General features: G+C 33.9%; 3 protein-coding genes and 1 long non-coding RNA gene across 4 annotated transcripts; 2 read left to right on the top strand and 2 right to left on the bottom strand.

Annotated features, from left to right (window-relative positions):
- The first annotated feature begins 1,837 nt into the window (after positions 1-1,837).
- Positions 1,838-7,329, top strand: LOC100253421 (CRS2-associated factor 2, chloroplastic). The gene is made up of 6 exons (XM_002267043.4): positions 1,838-2,595; positions 2,786-2,913; positions 4,695-4,920; positions 5,664-5,791; positions 5,992-6,136; positions 6,683-7,329. The coding sequence occupies exons 1-6, from the start codon at positions 1,944-1,946 to the stop codon at positions 7,087-7,089; spliced, it is 1,686 nt and encodes a 561-aa protein (XP_002267079.1). The 5' UTR covers positions 1,838-1,943; the 3' UTR covers positions 7,090-7,329.
- A 140-nt stretch (positions 7,330-7,469) lies between these two features.
- Positions 7,470-7,886, bottom strand: LOC104879713 (uncharacterized). The gene has a single exon (XM_010653481.1). It carries the CDS (start codon positions 7,884-7,886, stop codon positions 7,470-7,472), a length of 417 nt encoding a protein of 138 aa, XP_010651783.1.
- Positions 7,887-8,913: 1,027 nt separating this feature from the next.
- On the bottom strand, positions 8,914-10,512 carry LOC109123419 (uncharacterized). Its single transcript, XR_002031147.2, has 2 exons — positions 10,245-10,512; positions 8,914-10,046 (listed from the first exon to the last, which is right to left on the bottom strand). It is a non-coding gene; the product is annotated as an uncharacterized LOC109123419 (long non-coding RNA).
- Positions 10,513-12,068: 1,556 nt separating this feature from the next.
- LOC100246470 (1,4-dihydroxy-2-naphthoyl-CoA synthase, peroxisomal) lies at positions 12,069-15,338 on the top strand. Its single transcript, XM_002267464.4, has 9 exons — positions 12,069-12,494; positions 12,578-12,700; positions 12,968-13,069; positions 13,281-13,319; positions 13,411-13,509; positions 13,685-13,732; positions 13,937-14,032; positions 14,247-14,369; positions 14,939-15,338. Exons 1-9 carry the CDS (start codon positions 12,231-12,233, stop codon positions 15,053-15,055), a joined length of 1,011 nt encoding a protein of 336 aa, XP_002267500.1. The 5' UTR covers positions 12,069-12,230; the 3' UTR covers positions 15,056-15,338.
- Positions 15,339-17,790: the final 2,452 nt, after the last annotated feature.

Consider the following 17,790-nt stretch of genomic DNA (forward strand, 5'->3'; position numbering starts at 1 on the left):
TTAGCTCATGGAATGGATGGTTGATCACAATAAATTGCACTTACCCTTATGAAATATGTTGTTTAAATCTTATTTCCAGTTTGCAAATCCATCTACAACTAGTAATAACTTTTGCAAATCCATATACCTCTAGTAATAACTTTTGAAGATTCTCCCCCTTGATCTCGATGAAACACCAATTGAGGCTTTCTTAAGCAAGGTTGTTCTATTTTCTACTCCTTCAAATCCCATCTGCGTCATTATGGCCATTCATAGCATGTATATGATAAGTTTGGCTTTTTGCAAACTGGGTGATAAGAGGTGGATTAGGACCTCTTATACTATAAGGACAATTTCTACGCAATAGGAAGGTTGAAAGTCATACAATGCGATATTGGTGATGATCCAAAGGTTATACCATTTGTATCATTGCCTATGAAGGACTGCCTCTAGCATAGGTACTTAGTAGAGTCATCTGACTCCCTTCTATACATGTTGAGATATGTGGATTTCAAGGAAGACGAAGATCCTTCAAAGTTATGGTGTGAAATAACAAATTTTTAGGTATTTAATTTGGATTGGGATAAAAGGATGAAGATGGATCGGTATGAAAAAGTTAAATATTTAGTCATATATAACTATTTCATGACATTCATAGCCAATGAATATTGAATTTTGATCATATTACAAAATGGTTAGTTGGAGTTTCGCTAAATAATGATGCTATTTGATTGTAATTTAAACTTTATGATGTAATTTATTTAATCATGTCATCATAGGTCCATTTAGTTGGTAAAATATGGATTTAATTGTCTAATTAAAGACTACTCTTTAACTTCAATTAATATTTCATAATATTTTGCAAATATAACTTTTAATATAAACTTTTTACATAAAATCATTATTTAAAAATATAAATTATTTTACCACTCTATGACTTATACAATATTAATTGGTGATGAATTATAATATCATTCACAAGCCAAACCAACCAATAAATTCTCATTGTGTCTCTTAGTTCATACACTTCCCATTGTGTATTGGCAATTTTGATTCAAAATTCTCTTTATGCCTCTTAACTCATGCATTTTAACTCCTCTCTTAGGCTCTTAATCTTTTCCAAATTATTTGTGGTTGAAGATTACTAGAGAAGATGATAAGTGCTTTTGAGGTATCGGATAATGACAAATATTGATCAACCAGGTAGTCTTCCACCCACATCTAAGTGGAAAAAAATCTTACTAGCAAGAAGTTGTACTAGTTCAAAACAAAGACCACTCTGATTAAAAATAATTTGGCAGATTCCCCACCAGAAGATAAGCTATTTTTCTAAGCATCTTCACTGCAAAGGAATTGACAGGACAAGATGAGTCAAAGAGCAACATGAACAGGTGTTTACAGTCCAGGAATTACCAATCCTAGACAAATTGGGTTGGTGAATATAAAATCCAAAATCCTTGAGGAATGGCAGATTTTCCAGACTAGAAATCCAATCACAAAAGGTAAAATTAATACAACACCATACGAAACACCCAAAAATACCACAGAAAAAAGTTAATCACACTTTTTAACATTATTCTAAAAAAAATACAATGTCCTTGGTTGAAAATGAAATGAAAACATAATGATAGACAACTTCACAGTGGATTCATGGCATCCATATATCATCTGAGTATGAATAGGCCAACAGAAAAAGGGAGGTTATAGACGATAATCCTGTTGAACAGAGCCATTTACTATACAGTGGAGTTTGTCTAGCGCTGAGCTGCGAGTCTACGAGGGTTGATGCGGATGCGGGCTTTAGACACCTCCGATGATAAGATAATTGGCATATCCTTTAAACTGGGACAAACGACGTCGTTTTACTGTTGTCCCAGCCTAAAATATCTGTTGGCTCCCCAAAACTGAAAAACCAGAAGAAAACTTGAACTTTCAGTGTCATCAGATGAATTAAGCCTTCTTCGATGGTGATTCTGGCAACACTACCAGGTTCTTCTAGCCTCTTCTCCTCTCTCCCTCAAGGCCCTCCTCCAAATGACTCCACCACATCAACACCTCCTCAGCCGCCCATCCCAATTCCCAAATACCCACCACCTCTCAAATCCCAAAAATCCTCAAGACCTCCAACTAAACCCCCCACTCCCGCCTTCAAAACCGTTCATCACCGTTCCAAATATTACAAGCCCGTCTCCGATGGCGTTATCGCATCGGATGGTGACCGCTCCGTCGTCATCGGCGAATCCGGCGTGTCATATCTCCTCCCCGGAGCACCATTCGAGTTCCAGTTCAGTTACTCCGAGACGCCCAAAGCTAAGCCCTTGGCAATCCGGGAGCCGGCATTCTTGCCCTTTGCTCCGCCCACAATGCCAAGGCCGTGGACTGGGAAGGCGCCATTGAAGAAATCCAAGAAGAAGATTCCACTCTTTGATTCCTTTAATCCGCCTCCGCCGGGAACCAAGGGGGTGAAGCGTGTGGAAATGCCAGGGCCGTTTCCGCTTGGGAAGTTTCCCGTGGAAGGGAGGACGAGGGAGGAGATACTCGGAGAGCCATTGAGCAAGGCAGAAATACGGATGCTTGTTAAACCCTATTTGTCTCATAATCGCCAGGTTAATCTCGGTGAGTTATCCGTATTTTGAACTTCAATTTCAGTGATTCATGTTGCTTTTCTTCCATTGGCTTAATTACATGCTGGTGTTTTGTTGAATTTTTTATTATAAATAAATGAAAATATATTAAAGAGAAAAGAGAGTATGCACGATGTATACATGTTGGAGTTTTGTTGATTGTTTATGATTGAATGGTGTAGGAAGGGATGGGCTAACCCATAATATGTTGGAGTTGATACATTCACATTGGAAGCGTCAACGAGTTTGTAAAGTTCGTTGCAAAGGTGTTCCGACAATTGACATGGATAATGTTTGCCATCATCTTGAGGTTTTCATTTCCAACACTATATCTAATAATGTCCGCAATGCTCCTTATGTGTTAGCCATGTATGCATGCTCTTGGTGTTTAAGCTTCTGTGTAAGAACTTCTCTATGATATATGTCACTAAAATAAATGTTTCAAGCCACTCGTGGCACAAGCGGAGTCCTTTCTGAAATTTCTTGTAGAGGTAGGAAGTCAGTTGTTCCTCTTAAACCCTGTTCTTTCACCTGGCCAAAGTCTTGCAGGATATTATTTCTTGTATATTTTCCTGCAAATAAATGGATTCTAAATGTTTATAAGGATCTTGAATCCTATAGAGTACTACTTTAAGATGCTACTTTCCGCATCACGAAGAATTACTCATAATAACTCACCTGGTATTTCCTTTGTTGATACCTAATTTGACTGAGTATGGTCCTATGGTTAAATACTTAAATTGTCATGATACACAAGATTAATGACCTGTAGAAGTCATGCAATTAGTAGCACCATACTTATATTAATGCCATACATGCACTAGTAATCCTTGTGTTGATTGTTTTGGCTACTTTGATGCTACCTTATCAAGTCTGCCACTACTTTTATTACTCTAACAAAGGAGAGATGGCCCCTAATATCTTCTACTCATCTCAAGGTAAAAGCATTCACATCATGGGGCGAATAGAGGAGGGTTCCAATATGCTAATGTGGCATGAGAGGTCACTTCCCCATTTCCACCATTTCATCTTGGCGGCTTCATTGGCCTCTTCTTATTCCATTAAAAAGATATCTCCAGTAGTTGTCTTCATACTCCCCCAAAATGATCCTAACTCCTAAGAGTGTGTTTGAGAGTGTTTCTATTTGAAAAGCTTTTAGTTGAAGTGTTTTCTCTAGAAATTTTTTGGGAGGATTAATTATCAAGCGCTTCTCTAGGAAGTACTAGTGATTTTTCAATTTTTTTTAAGTGCTGTCTAAATTTTGTCAAATGCCTTGTTTTTTCCAAAAGCACTTTTTATACTAGAAATGTTTTCTAAAAGCACTGCTAAGTGGACTCCAAGTGTGTTATCATCATAGAAAAATATCTCTTACACATATTGAAAATGCCTAGTGGCATAACACCTAGATGCTTCTTGTTTACTTAAGTTTCGAGCATAGCCAAAGGAAACCTAGTTAAGTTTGTTGCCCGGTTGCAGTGGGCTCCATCGAGTGTATGGGTTGGTTTTTATTTTGGTGGCTAGAGTTGGAGGTTCCCCCAAGTGGGATTGTGCCATATATTATTGAGTAGGTCTCAAAGGGAACAAGAGAAGGGGGTAGACTATCTCTCGGGACATGTTTCCCTATCACCAGATCTTTGTCCTGAAAGATCAATTGATTATGCACATGGTGTCATTTTATTAATCCATTTACACATGGTGTTGTCATATTGGTTCATATGATTTATCAATGTAGTTGATTTTTATTCAAGAAACTCCTACTAATTGGCTTTGGTATAACTAACTCTTCATTTCAGAAGCTCATTCTTTGAGTCCGCTATTTGGGTCTATTGTCATTCTCTCCAACCCCTTTCAATTCTCACTCCATTCCATTGTTCCCTTGAACTAGAAGACCTCACCATACATGTGATTATGGTCTCCTGAAAAAAAATCCCATAATAAACACCCTGTTTGAAGTTTTTAACTTTTCTGTTGCCAATGTGCCATTCCAGCTAATAATCAGAGTGAAACAACATCCTACATCTCCATTATTAACTATGAAAATTAGATAAAATTTTTGTTTGGTTTGCACTTAAGTGTTCTTCACAATTCCAGGAAAAGACTGGGGGTAAAATCATTCATCGAGTTGGTGGTGTAGTTTATCTTTTTCGTGGCAGAAACTACAATTATCGTACTCGTCCGCAGTACCCAGTGATGCTCTGGAAACCAGCTGCTCCTGTTTATCCAAAACTCATACAAGAAGCCCCAGAAGGATTGACAAAATTTGAAGCTGACGAGTTGCGAATGAAGGGGAAAAATCTTATACCAATCTGTCGATTAGGTAAATCATCCACCACTGGTTCTTTACCAATTTATTTTGCCTGGATTTGAATATCATGTTAAGAATTCAAATACCATTTTATTTTGTTCTCTCTCTCACACACACTTGATAGAGTGCCATATTCCAAGCATATAACTTTTTCCTTTTCCTAAACATCCTGTTTTTACTACCTTAAATTGCAACATATTTGGCAATTGTTTTCAGAAAAACAAAAACAAAACAGGTGAACCCAAACATGTTTTTAGCAAAACTGTCACTCTTTTGGAAACAGAAACAGTAAAGCAGGAATGGAAACCGATGCCAAATATCCCCTTAATTTTTCAATTGTCATTGCACCATGTAAGACATGGTCTCAACTGATTGGCATATTCTATTCTGGGTAGCTACCCTTTTGCTTCAGGTGACACTTTAAACTTCTGAATTCAATCATGCTCTCTCCCAGTTATATGTACTTTTACATATCAAATCAATGCTTAAAATTTGTTACATGTTAAAAGTGGCGAGGGCCTAGGTTGGGGATGTGAGAGGTTCCAACTTCAGGTCTTAGCAGGGAATGAAACAGAGTTACCTATAAAAACATAAATAAAATAAAATATGAATTTGCACCATCATGTGGAAAATCATTTTGCTCAAAATTTCTTTTCCAGTCCTACTAATATGTATGCACCCTTACTGGGCTCAGCTTATGTTATGTTGTCTATACTAGTAGGTGCATTCTGATTACATATTTCTCTAGAATGCAGTGAAAAATGGAGTATATATTTCCTTAGTGAAAGATGTGAGGGATGCTTTTGAAGGAAGTCCATTGGTGAAGATTGACTGTAAAGGGATGCATGCAAGTGATTACAAAAAGATAGGTGCCAAGCTTAAGGTTTGTTTAACTTTCTGTTCTTGTAAGTCATCAGAGTGTTTAGACTGAAGGTTTAATTCTTCACATGATTGACTGGAATGATTGGACAAGATTTATATTCTGAACCCATAGTTGCAGTAGTTTATTTATGCTTTGTTTTCGGCTTACACGGTTGCTGCTGTCTTTTGTCTTCTAACATTTTTCCTCTCAACCCTGGACAGGAATTGGTTCCTTGTGTGCTACTTTCTTTTGATGATGAACAGATATTAACATGGAGGGGACATGGTTGGAAATCAATGTACCAAGGAGCTCCTTCTTTCCTCATTCCTGTTGTTGCTGATGTTGCAAGTGGCTTGGAAGGTTCAGGTATGCCCTAATTCCTGTTTTTTGGGCTTCTTGTCAGGTGTCACTACTTGCAAGAGACGCAGTTTCCTGGAAATTGCATTCCCAAGGATGATATTTTTGAATTTGACTGTTTTTCTTTGAAAGATCCTATCTAGCAGGGCACTTTCTCTATGGAACGCTCCTTTATTCTCCTTTTCTTTATTTATCAAGTTTTTGAATCATAACTTTAAACTTTTGTATCTGGGGAAAACTTCTTTCCATTTGATAGAAATTGTTCTCACACTCCCAGTAAGATATGGTGTGTTGTTATAAGTGTAGCAAAGAATTGCAGGAGATTAAAAACATACCATTAGAAATCATGCATTTCATCCTTTTCGGTCCAAAAGGATTTTTTTTTTCCTAGTAACACTTGTCAATCATGCTTGATTGTCAAGCTGCCTTTGTCCATTGTTCCATGCCACTGCTTGATAATATTTACGACCAGATGACTCATACTACCATGTTGTAGCTTGGATTCTATTTTGATGGTTCCATGTTCCCTTTTTTCTTTTCTTGCTTGTTTGGCAGGCATTCCCAAGAGCAACCATCATAGACTGGATACTAAAGCAGTGAGCGCAAGCCCTAAAATGATGTCTCTGTGGAAGAGTGCAATTGAGTCAAGCAAAGCATTGTTGCTGGATGAGACTGGTCTTGGTCCGGATGCTCTTTTGAAGGTAGTAGAGGAATTTGAAGGCATTTCACAGGCCACCGAGCACTCCTATCCAGCTTTAGTGATGTCAAGTGAAGATGGAACTGGTGGTACAAAGGCAGAGTATGAAGGTTATAATAGTGAGGATTATAGTGAAGATGAGATGTACAATGATGATGATGATGATGAATACTTGGTGAATGAGTCATTGGAAGAGATGGAATCACCAGTTCCACTGGGTTCCTTACCTGTTGATCTGTTAGCTAAGCAGCTTGGTGAGGAATGAAGGTGAAGAGAAAGATGTGGTGCGGTTGGCTTGGGATATCTTGTTCCTCGTTATTACCATAACAAGTGTACCGTAGAGTCTGGAAGATGATTAGTTAAGAAATGGTAAAGTTTTGGGGTAAGAAATGCAAATTGATTTGACTAATTGATTCCTTGTATAATTGCATTCGTATTGTATAAATTTGGATAAAAGTTTGACGATGAAATGAAATAAAGGAAATGTCCCATACTTTGATGAGTACCATTAGGAGCATGCGATGCATCAACACACCAACACATGTTTCCAAACACAACCACTGTAAAACATTACACTACTCACTGCAAAACACTGATTAGATAACACGGCAACAAAAAAACCACCAGCAGCCCAACCTAAGCAGGCTACCCAACTTCATTGCCATCATCATCCTCTCCATTTTCACCACCGTCAGCCTCCTCCTCATCACCATGCTCAGCATTTTCACCACCTTCATCAACATCAGAATCATCCTCAACCTCAACCTCATTACCACCCTCATTGCCATCATCATCCTCAACCTCATTACCACCCTCATCATCTTCCTCTTCCGCTTCCTCCTCCTCCTCATCGGCAACATTGATACCATGAATATTTTTGGAACGATGCTCTAGCAAGTTAATCTTTCTTGCAAATGCATTATAGCATTTAGAACAAACATGGTGCCATTTCCGATGCCGGTCGGAATTGTAGTGCTTAATGCCATTAGAGTTTTGAAATTCATCACCACATTTTAGACATTTGTACCTATTATTAGGATTAAGAAACTCAATATGCTCCATATTGAAGTTGTAACAAGAAATGTGAATTTCACAAGATATATATAGTTTAAAAAAACAAAATGGTAACATGCAATAATGCAAAAATTGTTTATCATGCAAAAAATATGACATTATTCTAGAATAATAAAATTTAGGTAAAGTAAAAAATTTAGATTAAAAGTATCATATTGTTTCTAGAATAGTAAAATCTCATAATTAAAAATTAAAACTATATTACTTCTAAAATAATGAAATTCCATCACATTTGAAATTACTTTAGGTTAGATTAGAAAAAACTAATTAGACAATTGAAATTAAATCCAATCCTACCAAAAAACTTTTAACATAATTAGTATGTTGCAAATAAAATTTCTGATTGTAAGTACACAACTTTTTGCCAATAATCACTACAACAATAAATATATCTACCAACATATTTGATTACAAAAATAATTACTTTTAATTTTGCATAAATATATCGATTCATAAATATAATTTAAAATATTTTTAGAATTTTCATAATTTCTTTTAATCTTATACCATATCACATAATGCCTTTTATTAATAGTAATATATCAAACATTCTAGTACTTTGTAGTCCTTTTCTAATACTTCATTTTGAAAGGAAAATTGTAACCGATCATTATTATATTATGGAAATATTTTAAACATATGAAAGTAATTACTTTCTAATAATTGCTTTTTGAGAGAAAATCACGAAATATCATTAATATATTATTGAAATGTTTTATACATAATTATTTAATCTTTTCTTAATTTTTTATATCAAATTATAGAAATAAATATTAATTCAATTTATATTTCACTCCTTTATATGTATATTTTAGAAAATTGCCATTTCTTGATGAAATAGTTTCAAAAAAATTTCATAATTTCTCTAGCATTATAATTTTTATTGTATAATGCAAGTGTATAAGATAAATTTTTGAGTTCCAAAAACCTTATGCACATAATAAGAGGGTAATCCCCACTAAAAAAACAAGATTAGATACTTAAAATAAAAAGACAAAAATTATTACAAGAAATATAAAAGGTTAAAAAAGAATTATTATAAGATATAACAACGGCAATACAATATTTCAATGTAAAGAAAGTTCAGGTCTCATCCAAAATAGTGGAGATGCCCACAATTGAGTACGATGAAAAATGGGCTTAAAGAGATGAGTTTTTATGTTAAAAACTCCCATATCATGGCAACCATATGTATTTTCAAAGTAACCTTCCTTATAGTCATCCAAAAAGTAGATATGATTGCTTTTAAATCCATCAAATTTTTTAGTAGATATCGAAATAGCTTGGTTATGCCCTAATAATAGGGCCTTCTCCTTTATGTTTTTTACTAGCTTCCACTTCTTTTGATCGAAGTCAAAATTATACACCTTAAATGTTGTTGTTTCATACCGATATGAGAACTTCCTTTTATCCGAGTCCAAATCAAATACCTTAAAACCTGTTGTTTCATACCGTAACTTTAAAGGATCTTTTTGATCCTTCAGATCCATATATCTCAACACATATAGAAGGCAGTCGGATGACTCTACTAAATATCTATACTCAAAGTATCCTATCTTAGGGAGTAGTGCGAATGGTATAACCCTTGGATCATCGCCAATATCACATTATACAACTTTCGACCTTCCTATTGCATAAAAATTGTCCTTATAATATAAGAGGTCCTTATATTGAATATCTTCACTTTTTAAAGTAATCCACCGCTTATCACCCGGTTTGCAAAATGCCAACTTCTTATAATTACTATGAATAGCCATAATGACACAATTGGCATTTAAAGGAGAAGGAGTAGAAGACAGAATAACCTTGTTCAAGAAAAATTCAATTGGTGTTTCATCAAGGTCAGGGGGAGAATCTTCAAAAGTTATTGCCGGAGGTAGATCGATTTGCACACTTGAAATCGGATTTAAACAACATATTTCATAAGGAAAAGTGTGATTTATTGTGATTAACCACCCATTCCATGAGTTGCAACACCATTTATCGCGCATAGCTGCAATTTGAATTTTATAAGCCTTCTTCTTAAAGAAATCATAGAGCTTGTGGGCTTCATCATCCTTATTAGGAGGCAGTAACAACATCGGACTCAAAGGTCTCAAAGGCTTGAAGACTTGTTGCCTTGCCTCCAAAGCAACCAAACCCCAAAACCTACATACAGTTCCAAACCGAATTATGTCTCCCGCATGTTGTAGCTCATCGAAAATTAGCTCTATTAATTCTTAAAGAAACGAGTATAAAAAATAAATAAAGAGCAAGAAGTATGTTTGTTACGTATCAATACGTTCTTGGGACTACTCCATTGTGTGGATTTTATTTAAAATAAGAACGAAAAACCAAATACAGAACCTGTCAGGGCTGGATTTCTGCTGTAGTGGCGACGGTGCTACTGATGAACAGCGATTGCAGCGGCGGGGCTGATGATCAGCGATAACGAAGAAGGATTACTCTAAAAGCAGAAGAAAAATCAAGACTCCAAAAAGCTTCTTTTTTTTCCTCCACCCTTTGTTTCTTTCTCTCGTTTTCCCTTTTTATTGTGTTTCTTTCCTTCCCATCCCAGTTTCCCCATTTTCTAAATTTTATTATTTCTCCATTCAATTTCCATAAAAATAGAGAATAATTCAGTCCCAAAATCCCAAAATTTCTTTTTTAAAAGGAATGGATTTGGTCAAAAGTTTTAGAAATTTCTTTTCCTAATAGATAGAATTCCTTTCAAGGGTAAATTCTGTATCTTTATCTCTTTTATTTTATAATTCTAAAGAGATATTAGTAAAAATTATTTGTGTCAAAGTTAAATGGAATTAAAATATTATTTAAAAAAAATAAAATTGTAGACCTTACATGATAAAATAATAATTGAAATAAGAATATTTTTTTTAAAAAAAATTATTTTTTATATAAGAATATCTTTCCATTTGTTTAGTTTCTATAAAAAAAAATTATTTTGTCAAAAATGGTAATGATAAGTTAATTCTTTAAAATTATTGATTTTTAGAGTAGAAAATTAAAGGGAAAGGTAACAATGAATTATAATTAATTTTTTTATGCTATTATAAATTCATAATTTAAGCATTGTGAGATAAAATATTTAAATTTAATCATATAAAAATAGGTAAATTAATATAAATCAAATTCATGCATATGATTATCATATAGAAAAAAATGGAGAACATCTAAATTGTCCAAAAATTTTAAATTATTTTAATAATATATTGATGATATTTCATGACTTTTTTCCCAATAAAACTATTAAAGATTAATAATTCAAGTTATGAGGAAAATGAAAATATCGGTAACTACGCATACATCAGTATTTCGATTTTATGGATATATTGAAAATATTGAAAAAATATCGATGGATATTTTTTCACAAATATCAATGGAGCAAAAATTATTTAAAATTCATAAAAATGCTTAGAAAAACTCCAAAAAATGATAAAATAAATAAAAATACACATTTTAAAGTTATTTTGTAAATGTAATTTTATTACATTTTAAATGAAAAATTAAATTAATTTATATAAAATATTTATTTTGAGATTTAATTTCTAAAATTTTATTAAAAATATGTGGTAACAACTTTTTTTATTAATATTAATTTATTTAAATAATTAAAATTATTAATAATTTGTCTTATTAAATTTATTTTTATTTATAAAATATCATCTATAAAAACCAAAATTTCAATGGTAGTGATTTAATCAAAATAAAGATATATATTTATTGTTCCTATGGGGCACAAATGGTAAGGAATGACTATAGAAATTAGAATATATATTTCCCTTTTGGTAAACGAGTGAGTGACCCTTGTGTCTAAGGGTCACTCGAACGGTAAGTAGTTCTATATTGTTCCTATTGTTCTATCTCCTGTAATAATGAAAAAGAAATTTTTGTTTTCATTTGGACGAGACAAAGTGTTTTCACTTGAATGGAATGAAGAAGAGCAGCAGAGGACGAAAGGGTGCTAGCAATGTTTGCTGTACTTGGACTTTTGTGGGATTTTCATTTTTCAGTTGGGCTTTTAGGGTAGAATGTCCATAAATTAAGCTACCAAATTCTAAATAAAGCATAATTCGGGGCTCAAAAGATAATTTTCCCTAGTTTAAAGCCACAAGTGTCGCTTCGACGTCAAGCTCCTGTTTAACATGGCCAACAAAACAGGCTGCGCTTCCCGGAACGCATCGTTTTATGATCTTTTGACTCGTGGCCTTATCTTATCCTAGATATCCGCCCCGCATTTTTACTACACCAAACAAATCATGACTGGTTTTCATTTTCAGCCGTCACCTTCCTATCAAATCAGTGCTCAGATCCTTAGCCGGTCAGCCGTCTCCAATGGCCCAAATTGCCAACAAGGACCTCAACGCCAACGCCCGCAGAAGACTCGCTTCTGTCGCCCACCACCTCACTCCGCTTCATTCCACTACTCCCAATTGCTCTTCGCTTGGGTTCCATACCACCTCCGCCCCAGACAGCTACCGCCGTGTACACGGTGAGGTCCCCACTCACGACGTTACTTGGAATCCCGCATGCGATGAGTCCGGCAAGGCATTCACCGACATTATCTACGAGAAAGCCGTCGGAGAAGCCATTGCCAAGGTATGCTTTCATTTATTTGCATTCAAAACAATTAAACAGATGCTTAGACGTTTGCTGATAGTTCTTTGTTTCTACTGTTTCAGATTACGATTAACCGGCCAGAGAGAAGAAATGCCTTCAGACCCAATACGGTAAAGGAGCTCATTCGCGCATTCAATGATGCCAGAGATGATAGTTCAGTGGGAGTCATCATCTTTACTGGGAAGGTACATGCCTGTTTCATCACTATGTCAGTGATTTTTTAGTACCAGATGCGTTGTAAGCCCTCCTAATTTTCTTTGCAATCCTCAATTTGGGAGCTCGGTTGCGAATGGCTTGATTCCAATGATATGAATCTGATCGTTTTTTTTCTTTTGCTCATGGGAGTGCCCTGCTATTTCCTTTTTCTTTTATATATTTTGAATTTCTTTGATGCCTCTGTTTCAGAAGATCTCTTTATGGATTTTAATATTCCTGATGATTTGTTGCTGTAGGGGACCAAGGCATTTTGTAGTGGTGGGGATCAAGCATTTAGAGGCAGAGACGGCTATGCTGATCATGATGATTTTGGTCGCCTCAATGTTCTAGATTTACAGGTAAACGAGTTTATTCTATGAATTCTGCTCTTACTTGCTGTTGCCCTATTTGTAAGTCATTTGAGCAGGGAAATTTTCTTCAAGATGATCATCAAACTACCATTGACTCTTGTAGAATATTCAATAGCCAAAACACTTATCAATTTTTTTCCTCCACTGTGAAATACATTTTCTGAAAGACTTTCTTTTGTATGTTTTTATCTCTGTACAGATGCAGATTCGGCGTCTTCCAAAACCCGTCATTGCAATGGTGTATTCTTCTTGTTCTTACTCAGCATTTTTATTTCTTCATTTAATTCACTTGTTCTTCACTATATATTTCTACTCTGTTTCAAAACCAGGTAGCAGGTTATGCCGTTGGAGGGGGACATGTGTTGCACATGGTCTGTGATCTCACAATTGCTGCAGATAATGCCATTTTTGGTCAGACTGGTCCTAAGGTGCTTAATGTTTCAATTCTTTTTTGTTGCCTCTTTGTCATTTTAAAGCTTATAGTTTCAACCCCCTCAACCGGTATGCTGGAATTAACAAAGCCTGAAATGGTGGTTCAAAAGGGGTTATCTTACTTTGATAGCCCATATTCTTGGTTATTCCTAATCTGTACATACTCTGCAGGTTGGAAGCTTTGATTCTGGGTATGGAAGTTCCATCATGTCCCGTTTGGTAAGTTGAAGGTGGAGCTGTCTTATTTATTTTGCAAGGAGGTTTTAATACTATTCTTTGGTATCTTAGAGAACCCAAAATGTAGTTTCCACAAGTAAAACAGATTGCTACTGTTGCATCATCAATAGCCACTTTGTCAAACAGATCCTCTCAATATTTGGAAGATTGTGATGGGATAATTATTTTGGTATTGTGATTCAACAGATTGGGCCTAAGAAAGCACGTGAAATGTGGTTTACGGCAAGGTTCTACACAGCTTCAGAGGCAGAGAAAATGGGTCTTGTCAATATTGTTGTACAAGTGAGTTCATTTTATTTTTGTTTCTTCCAATCAATAAAAAGCTCTCCCTCTCTCACAGATACATTTAGGTTATTTGGGGTTATGTATGTCATATTTATAGACCTTATCTTCACTCCAAGAGCATTGGTTTTCACCTGGAGTCATGAGGGAACCAAACTTGCATGAACATTCACTCAACCATTAGCTAATGTCTAATGATTTCTATCTTTTTCAGTTGGAGAATTTAGAAAAAGAGACAGTTAAATGGTGTAGGGAGATTCTCAGGAACAGCCCAACTGCAATCCGGGTGCTGAAATCAGCTCTTAATGCTGTTGATGATGGCCATGCTGGACTCCAGGTACCTTCCGTTCCAATTATCATGTTTATAAAGGCCTACATTAACCAAATGGCTGTGAAAATAAGCCCATTAGTGTCATGATCCACCATCCTCAATCCTGCATTGCTAAAATTGTGATTGGATATGGTAAAAAGTTTTTGACATTACATATGTATGAGTTCCTCTAAATGTGTTTAAAAGCCATGAGAGCTCATTGAGGATAGAGTGGGAAATATCTACATGGGAGTGAGTGGATCGTTATAAAATGATATTAGAGTCAATTTCAATCCCAATGAAGGAGTTTGGGCTTGCAAGCAATGTTTGTCTATTTAACCCCGTAGTCTTGTGGGAAATGATGAGGACATCATGCGGAGGATAATTGATAGGAGAAAAAACTCTTGACAGTGTATGAGTTCTTCTTAACCATGAAGACATGTTTTAGAACCATGAGAGCCATTTTAAAATGCAGACAATACTTATATGGTTGGGAGCAGATTGTTAATAAAACTCCTTTCTCCCACCAATCCCTTTGATGCTTACATGTATCTGAAAACCGGTTGTATTCTACTATTCCGTGCATCTCCTTGCAGGAGCTTGGTGGAAATGCTACCTTCATATTTTATGGCACCGAGGAAGGTAACGAGGGGAAGACAGCATACTTGGAACGACGGCCCCCAGACTTCTCAAAATTTCCCCGACGACCTTGATGTTTAGTTCCTTGTGCTTTAACCAACATTATTGTGCCATTAGTGAGCTTGTCCAACAATCCCCTGAAGTCCATGGCTCAAATGAGCTTGTCCAACATTATTGTGCCTTTAGTTTTATTTGCATCTCATGGAGTGATTTAACCATAAACCTCGGATGCAGTAAAGGAACCAATAAAGCCTCATGCAGTAAACTATGGCTCTGTTGTGGAACTGTTATTTCTTCTGAGAATTTGTTGTTTCATCCCTTCATATATGAACGATACAGGAGATAGTTAAGTGATAATAAGTTGTTCAGATTAAGGGCAACAGTTTGAGGCTATGATATCTAATTGCAGCCAGGGTATATATACCTAATTGTAAATATTAGTAGATTATGAACTTAAGATGAGTTGGGACCAAGTCATCCAATGAAAATATACGAGGGGTACACCACTCAGCTTTATAAATAGTCGCTTATAATATACTTTGTACTCTATTTGAAATGATGAAAAGATATAGATTTTGTTTGAAAATGGTTTTTTAGACTAGAAAATAGGTTTGACAATTTTTTGATAAAATAGTTTTTAAAATTGAATTTGAAAATAGGGTTTCTTCATATAACATATATTAATTTTTTTTTCTAATTATTTTCTTTTGAGAGGCTATTCAAAATATAATTGTACAAGTCTAAAGAATAATTGAAAATAAATTATTATAAATAAAAATTATTTTAAAACATAAAAACATGTGACATTATGAATCTTAAGGCTAAGAGCATCATGATCATTTCACAAATAAAACTCTAGAGTTCAACATAAGAATGTCCTTATTTAACAAATCAAAAGTTAAATAAAACATCTTAAACACTTTGATAAAAAAAAAAAAATTGATGTATCATAATAGAAGAAAGTTGTTAAGTCAAAACTCTTAACTAAACAAATCTAAATCTATTTGTAAAGAATTACTCGTCCTATCTCGAACTCTCTTCAACAATGTCACTTATTCCTTATGGAATAATAAAAAATGATGAGTTTGACAACTTAATAAAGAAAAATAGTTCAATAAAAAAAATAAAGTATGATAGAGTAATTCAAGGCATATATCACATCTTTATAAAAATCAATTAATAAGTAATCTTATTTAATTCAGTAATTTAAATCACTTTTTTTTCGAAAATTCAATACTTTCAATTTAAAAATAGAACCAAATAATATACTTTGTATAATAAATTCATATTTAAAAGAATTTCATAAGCAAACACTTTATTTTGGTTCACTAAGGCTGCCCAAAAAATGAAGATCAACAACTTATCCCTTGTTGATCAAAACCACATCGATAATTAGAGTTTTCAAAATCATTATAACAAATTAAATAATAAAAGTCATTTATAGAATAATAAACAAATCACATGATATTGCAAATTTATTTAATAAACTAAAGAACAAATAAGAATGTATATTAGAAAAATTATTTCTTGATCATGAAAAAATATAAAATAAATAAGGAATTATAAAATGACTTATTGCACTATTAATCCTTATCTCAAATAAATCAATTAATTGAAAATTTTTATCCACGCTTTTTGAATCAAATTGCAAAACGAAACAAATACTCAAACTTTCTTCTCTATCTCTTGGAATCAAGTTCTCCAAAGACATTTCTTTTTCTCTCTCTTTTCTATATTTTAACTTTTCAATTTTTTGATGATACAAAGAAATCATAATAATAAAGATAGTGGTCAAGTTATATATATATATATCTTCTTAAAATACATCAATATCTCCTATAAATCAAGTACATCCTTTTAAAATTTCAAAATACATAAACATCCTTCAAGGAGGAATGTCATAAAATTACATTGAAATTATTTTAAGTTACCAAACAAACTTTTGTTCCCAAAAACTTCATAAGACCATTCTTCATGAGACTTCCTCCTCTCCACAAGACTATTCTAAAAAATTGTTATTTGATAATTTTTTTTGAAATCATTCAAACAAGCATACTAATTCTTGAAAAAGTGAAATAATCCCTTGGTCGGCAAAAATGGGTAGGGGATTCTTAATTTTTTTTTTTTTTTTGGTTCCAGAGAGAGTTTGATTCATAAAAGTTGCTCAAAGTGAGAGTCTTCTATCAAACTAAGCCTTTTCTATTTATTCTCTCTAATTCTTATATTATTTATACCACAATCTCATTCTTCATGTATTGATCTCATTCTTCACTATCTGTTATTTTAGTCACATTTTTTATATGATTGTTAGATTTTTTATACCCTAAACATAGTTTTTGTAGTTTGGTAACATTTTTCGTATGTTAGTCATATGTTTCACACTTTGGTTACATTCTTTATACCCTATTCAATTTTTTTTTTGTTCCTTGATCAAATTACTTATACCCTACTCATAATTTTGGTATCTTGATTATATTTTTCTATACTTCAGTCATATTTTTCATACCCAAAGTATGTTCTTTTGTATTGACCATATTCTTCTTCATATGGTCATAAGTTTTGTATGTTGTACTTTGGTCATTCTTGGTATCTTTATTAATATATTTTATGAAATAACTAAGAAGTTGTTTGGATACACCTCATGTTTTTCATTTTTTAAAAGAAAAAATTAATAGTAACTAGTATACAAACTACAAGAATTCTTAAAGATTTATTTTGAAAAGATTAATGATTTATAAAAATTATTTAAAATTATTAAAGGACCAGGAGTCTGTTTGGTATTTGTTTTTAAGAACAGTTTTCTGTTTTC

The sequence above is a fragment of the Vitis vinifera genome, chromosome 1 (genome assembly GCF_030704535.1).
Source record: "Vitis vinifera cultivar Pinot Noir 40024 chromosome 1, ASM3070453v1".
NCBI classification, from domain to species: Eukaryota; Viridiplantae; Streptophyta; class Magnoliopsida; order Vitales; family Vitaceae; genus Vitis; species Vitis vinifera.

What these genes read in the sequence shown, in the direction of transcription:
- LOC100253421 (XM_002267043.4), top strand. Translation starts at nt 1,944, where the DNA reads ATGGTGATTCTGGCAACACTACCAGGTTCTTCTAGCCTCTTCTCCTCT. An exon ending in ATGTTTGCCATCATCTTGAG is followed by an intron (nt 2,914 to 4,694) that starts GTTTTCATTTCC and finishes TCACAATTCCAG; the next exon opens with GAAAAGACTGGGGGTAAAAT. An exon ending in AGATAGGTGCCAAGCTTAAG is followed by an intron (nt 5,792 to 5,991) that starts GTTTGTTTAACT and finishes AACCCTGGACAG; the next exon opens with GAATTGGTTCCTTGTGTGCT.
- LOC104879713 (XM_010653481.1), bottom strand. Translation starts at nt 7,886, where the DNA reads ATGGAGCATATTGAGTTTCTTAATCCTAATAATAGGTACAAATGTCTA.
- LOC100246470 (XM_002267464.4), top strand. Translation starts at nt 12,231, where the DNA reads ATGGCCCAAATTGCCAACAAGGACCTCAACGCCAACGCCCGCAGAAGA. An exon ending in TCAATGTTCTAGATTTACAG is followed by an intron (nt 13,070 to 13,280) that starts GTAAACGAGTTT and finishes ATCTCTGTACAG; the next exon opens with ATGCAGATTCGGCGTCTTCC. An exon ending in CAAAACCCGTCATTGCAATG is followed by an intron (nt 13,320 to 13,410) that starts GTGTATTCTTCT and finishes TTTCAAAACCAG; the next exon opens with GTAGCAGGTTATGCCGTTGG.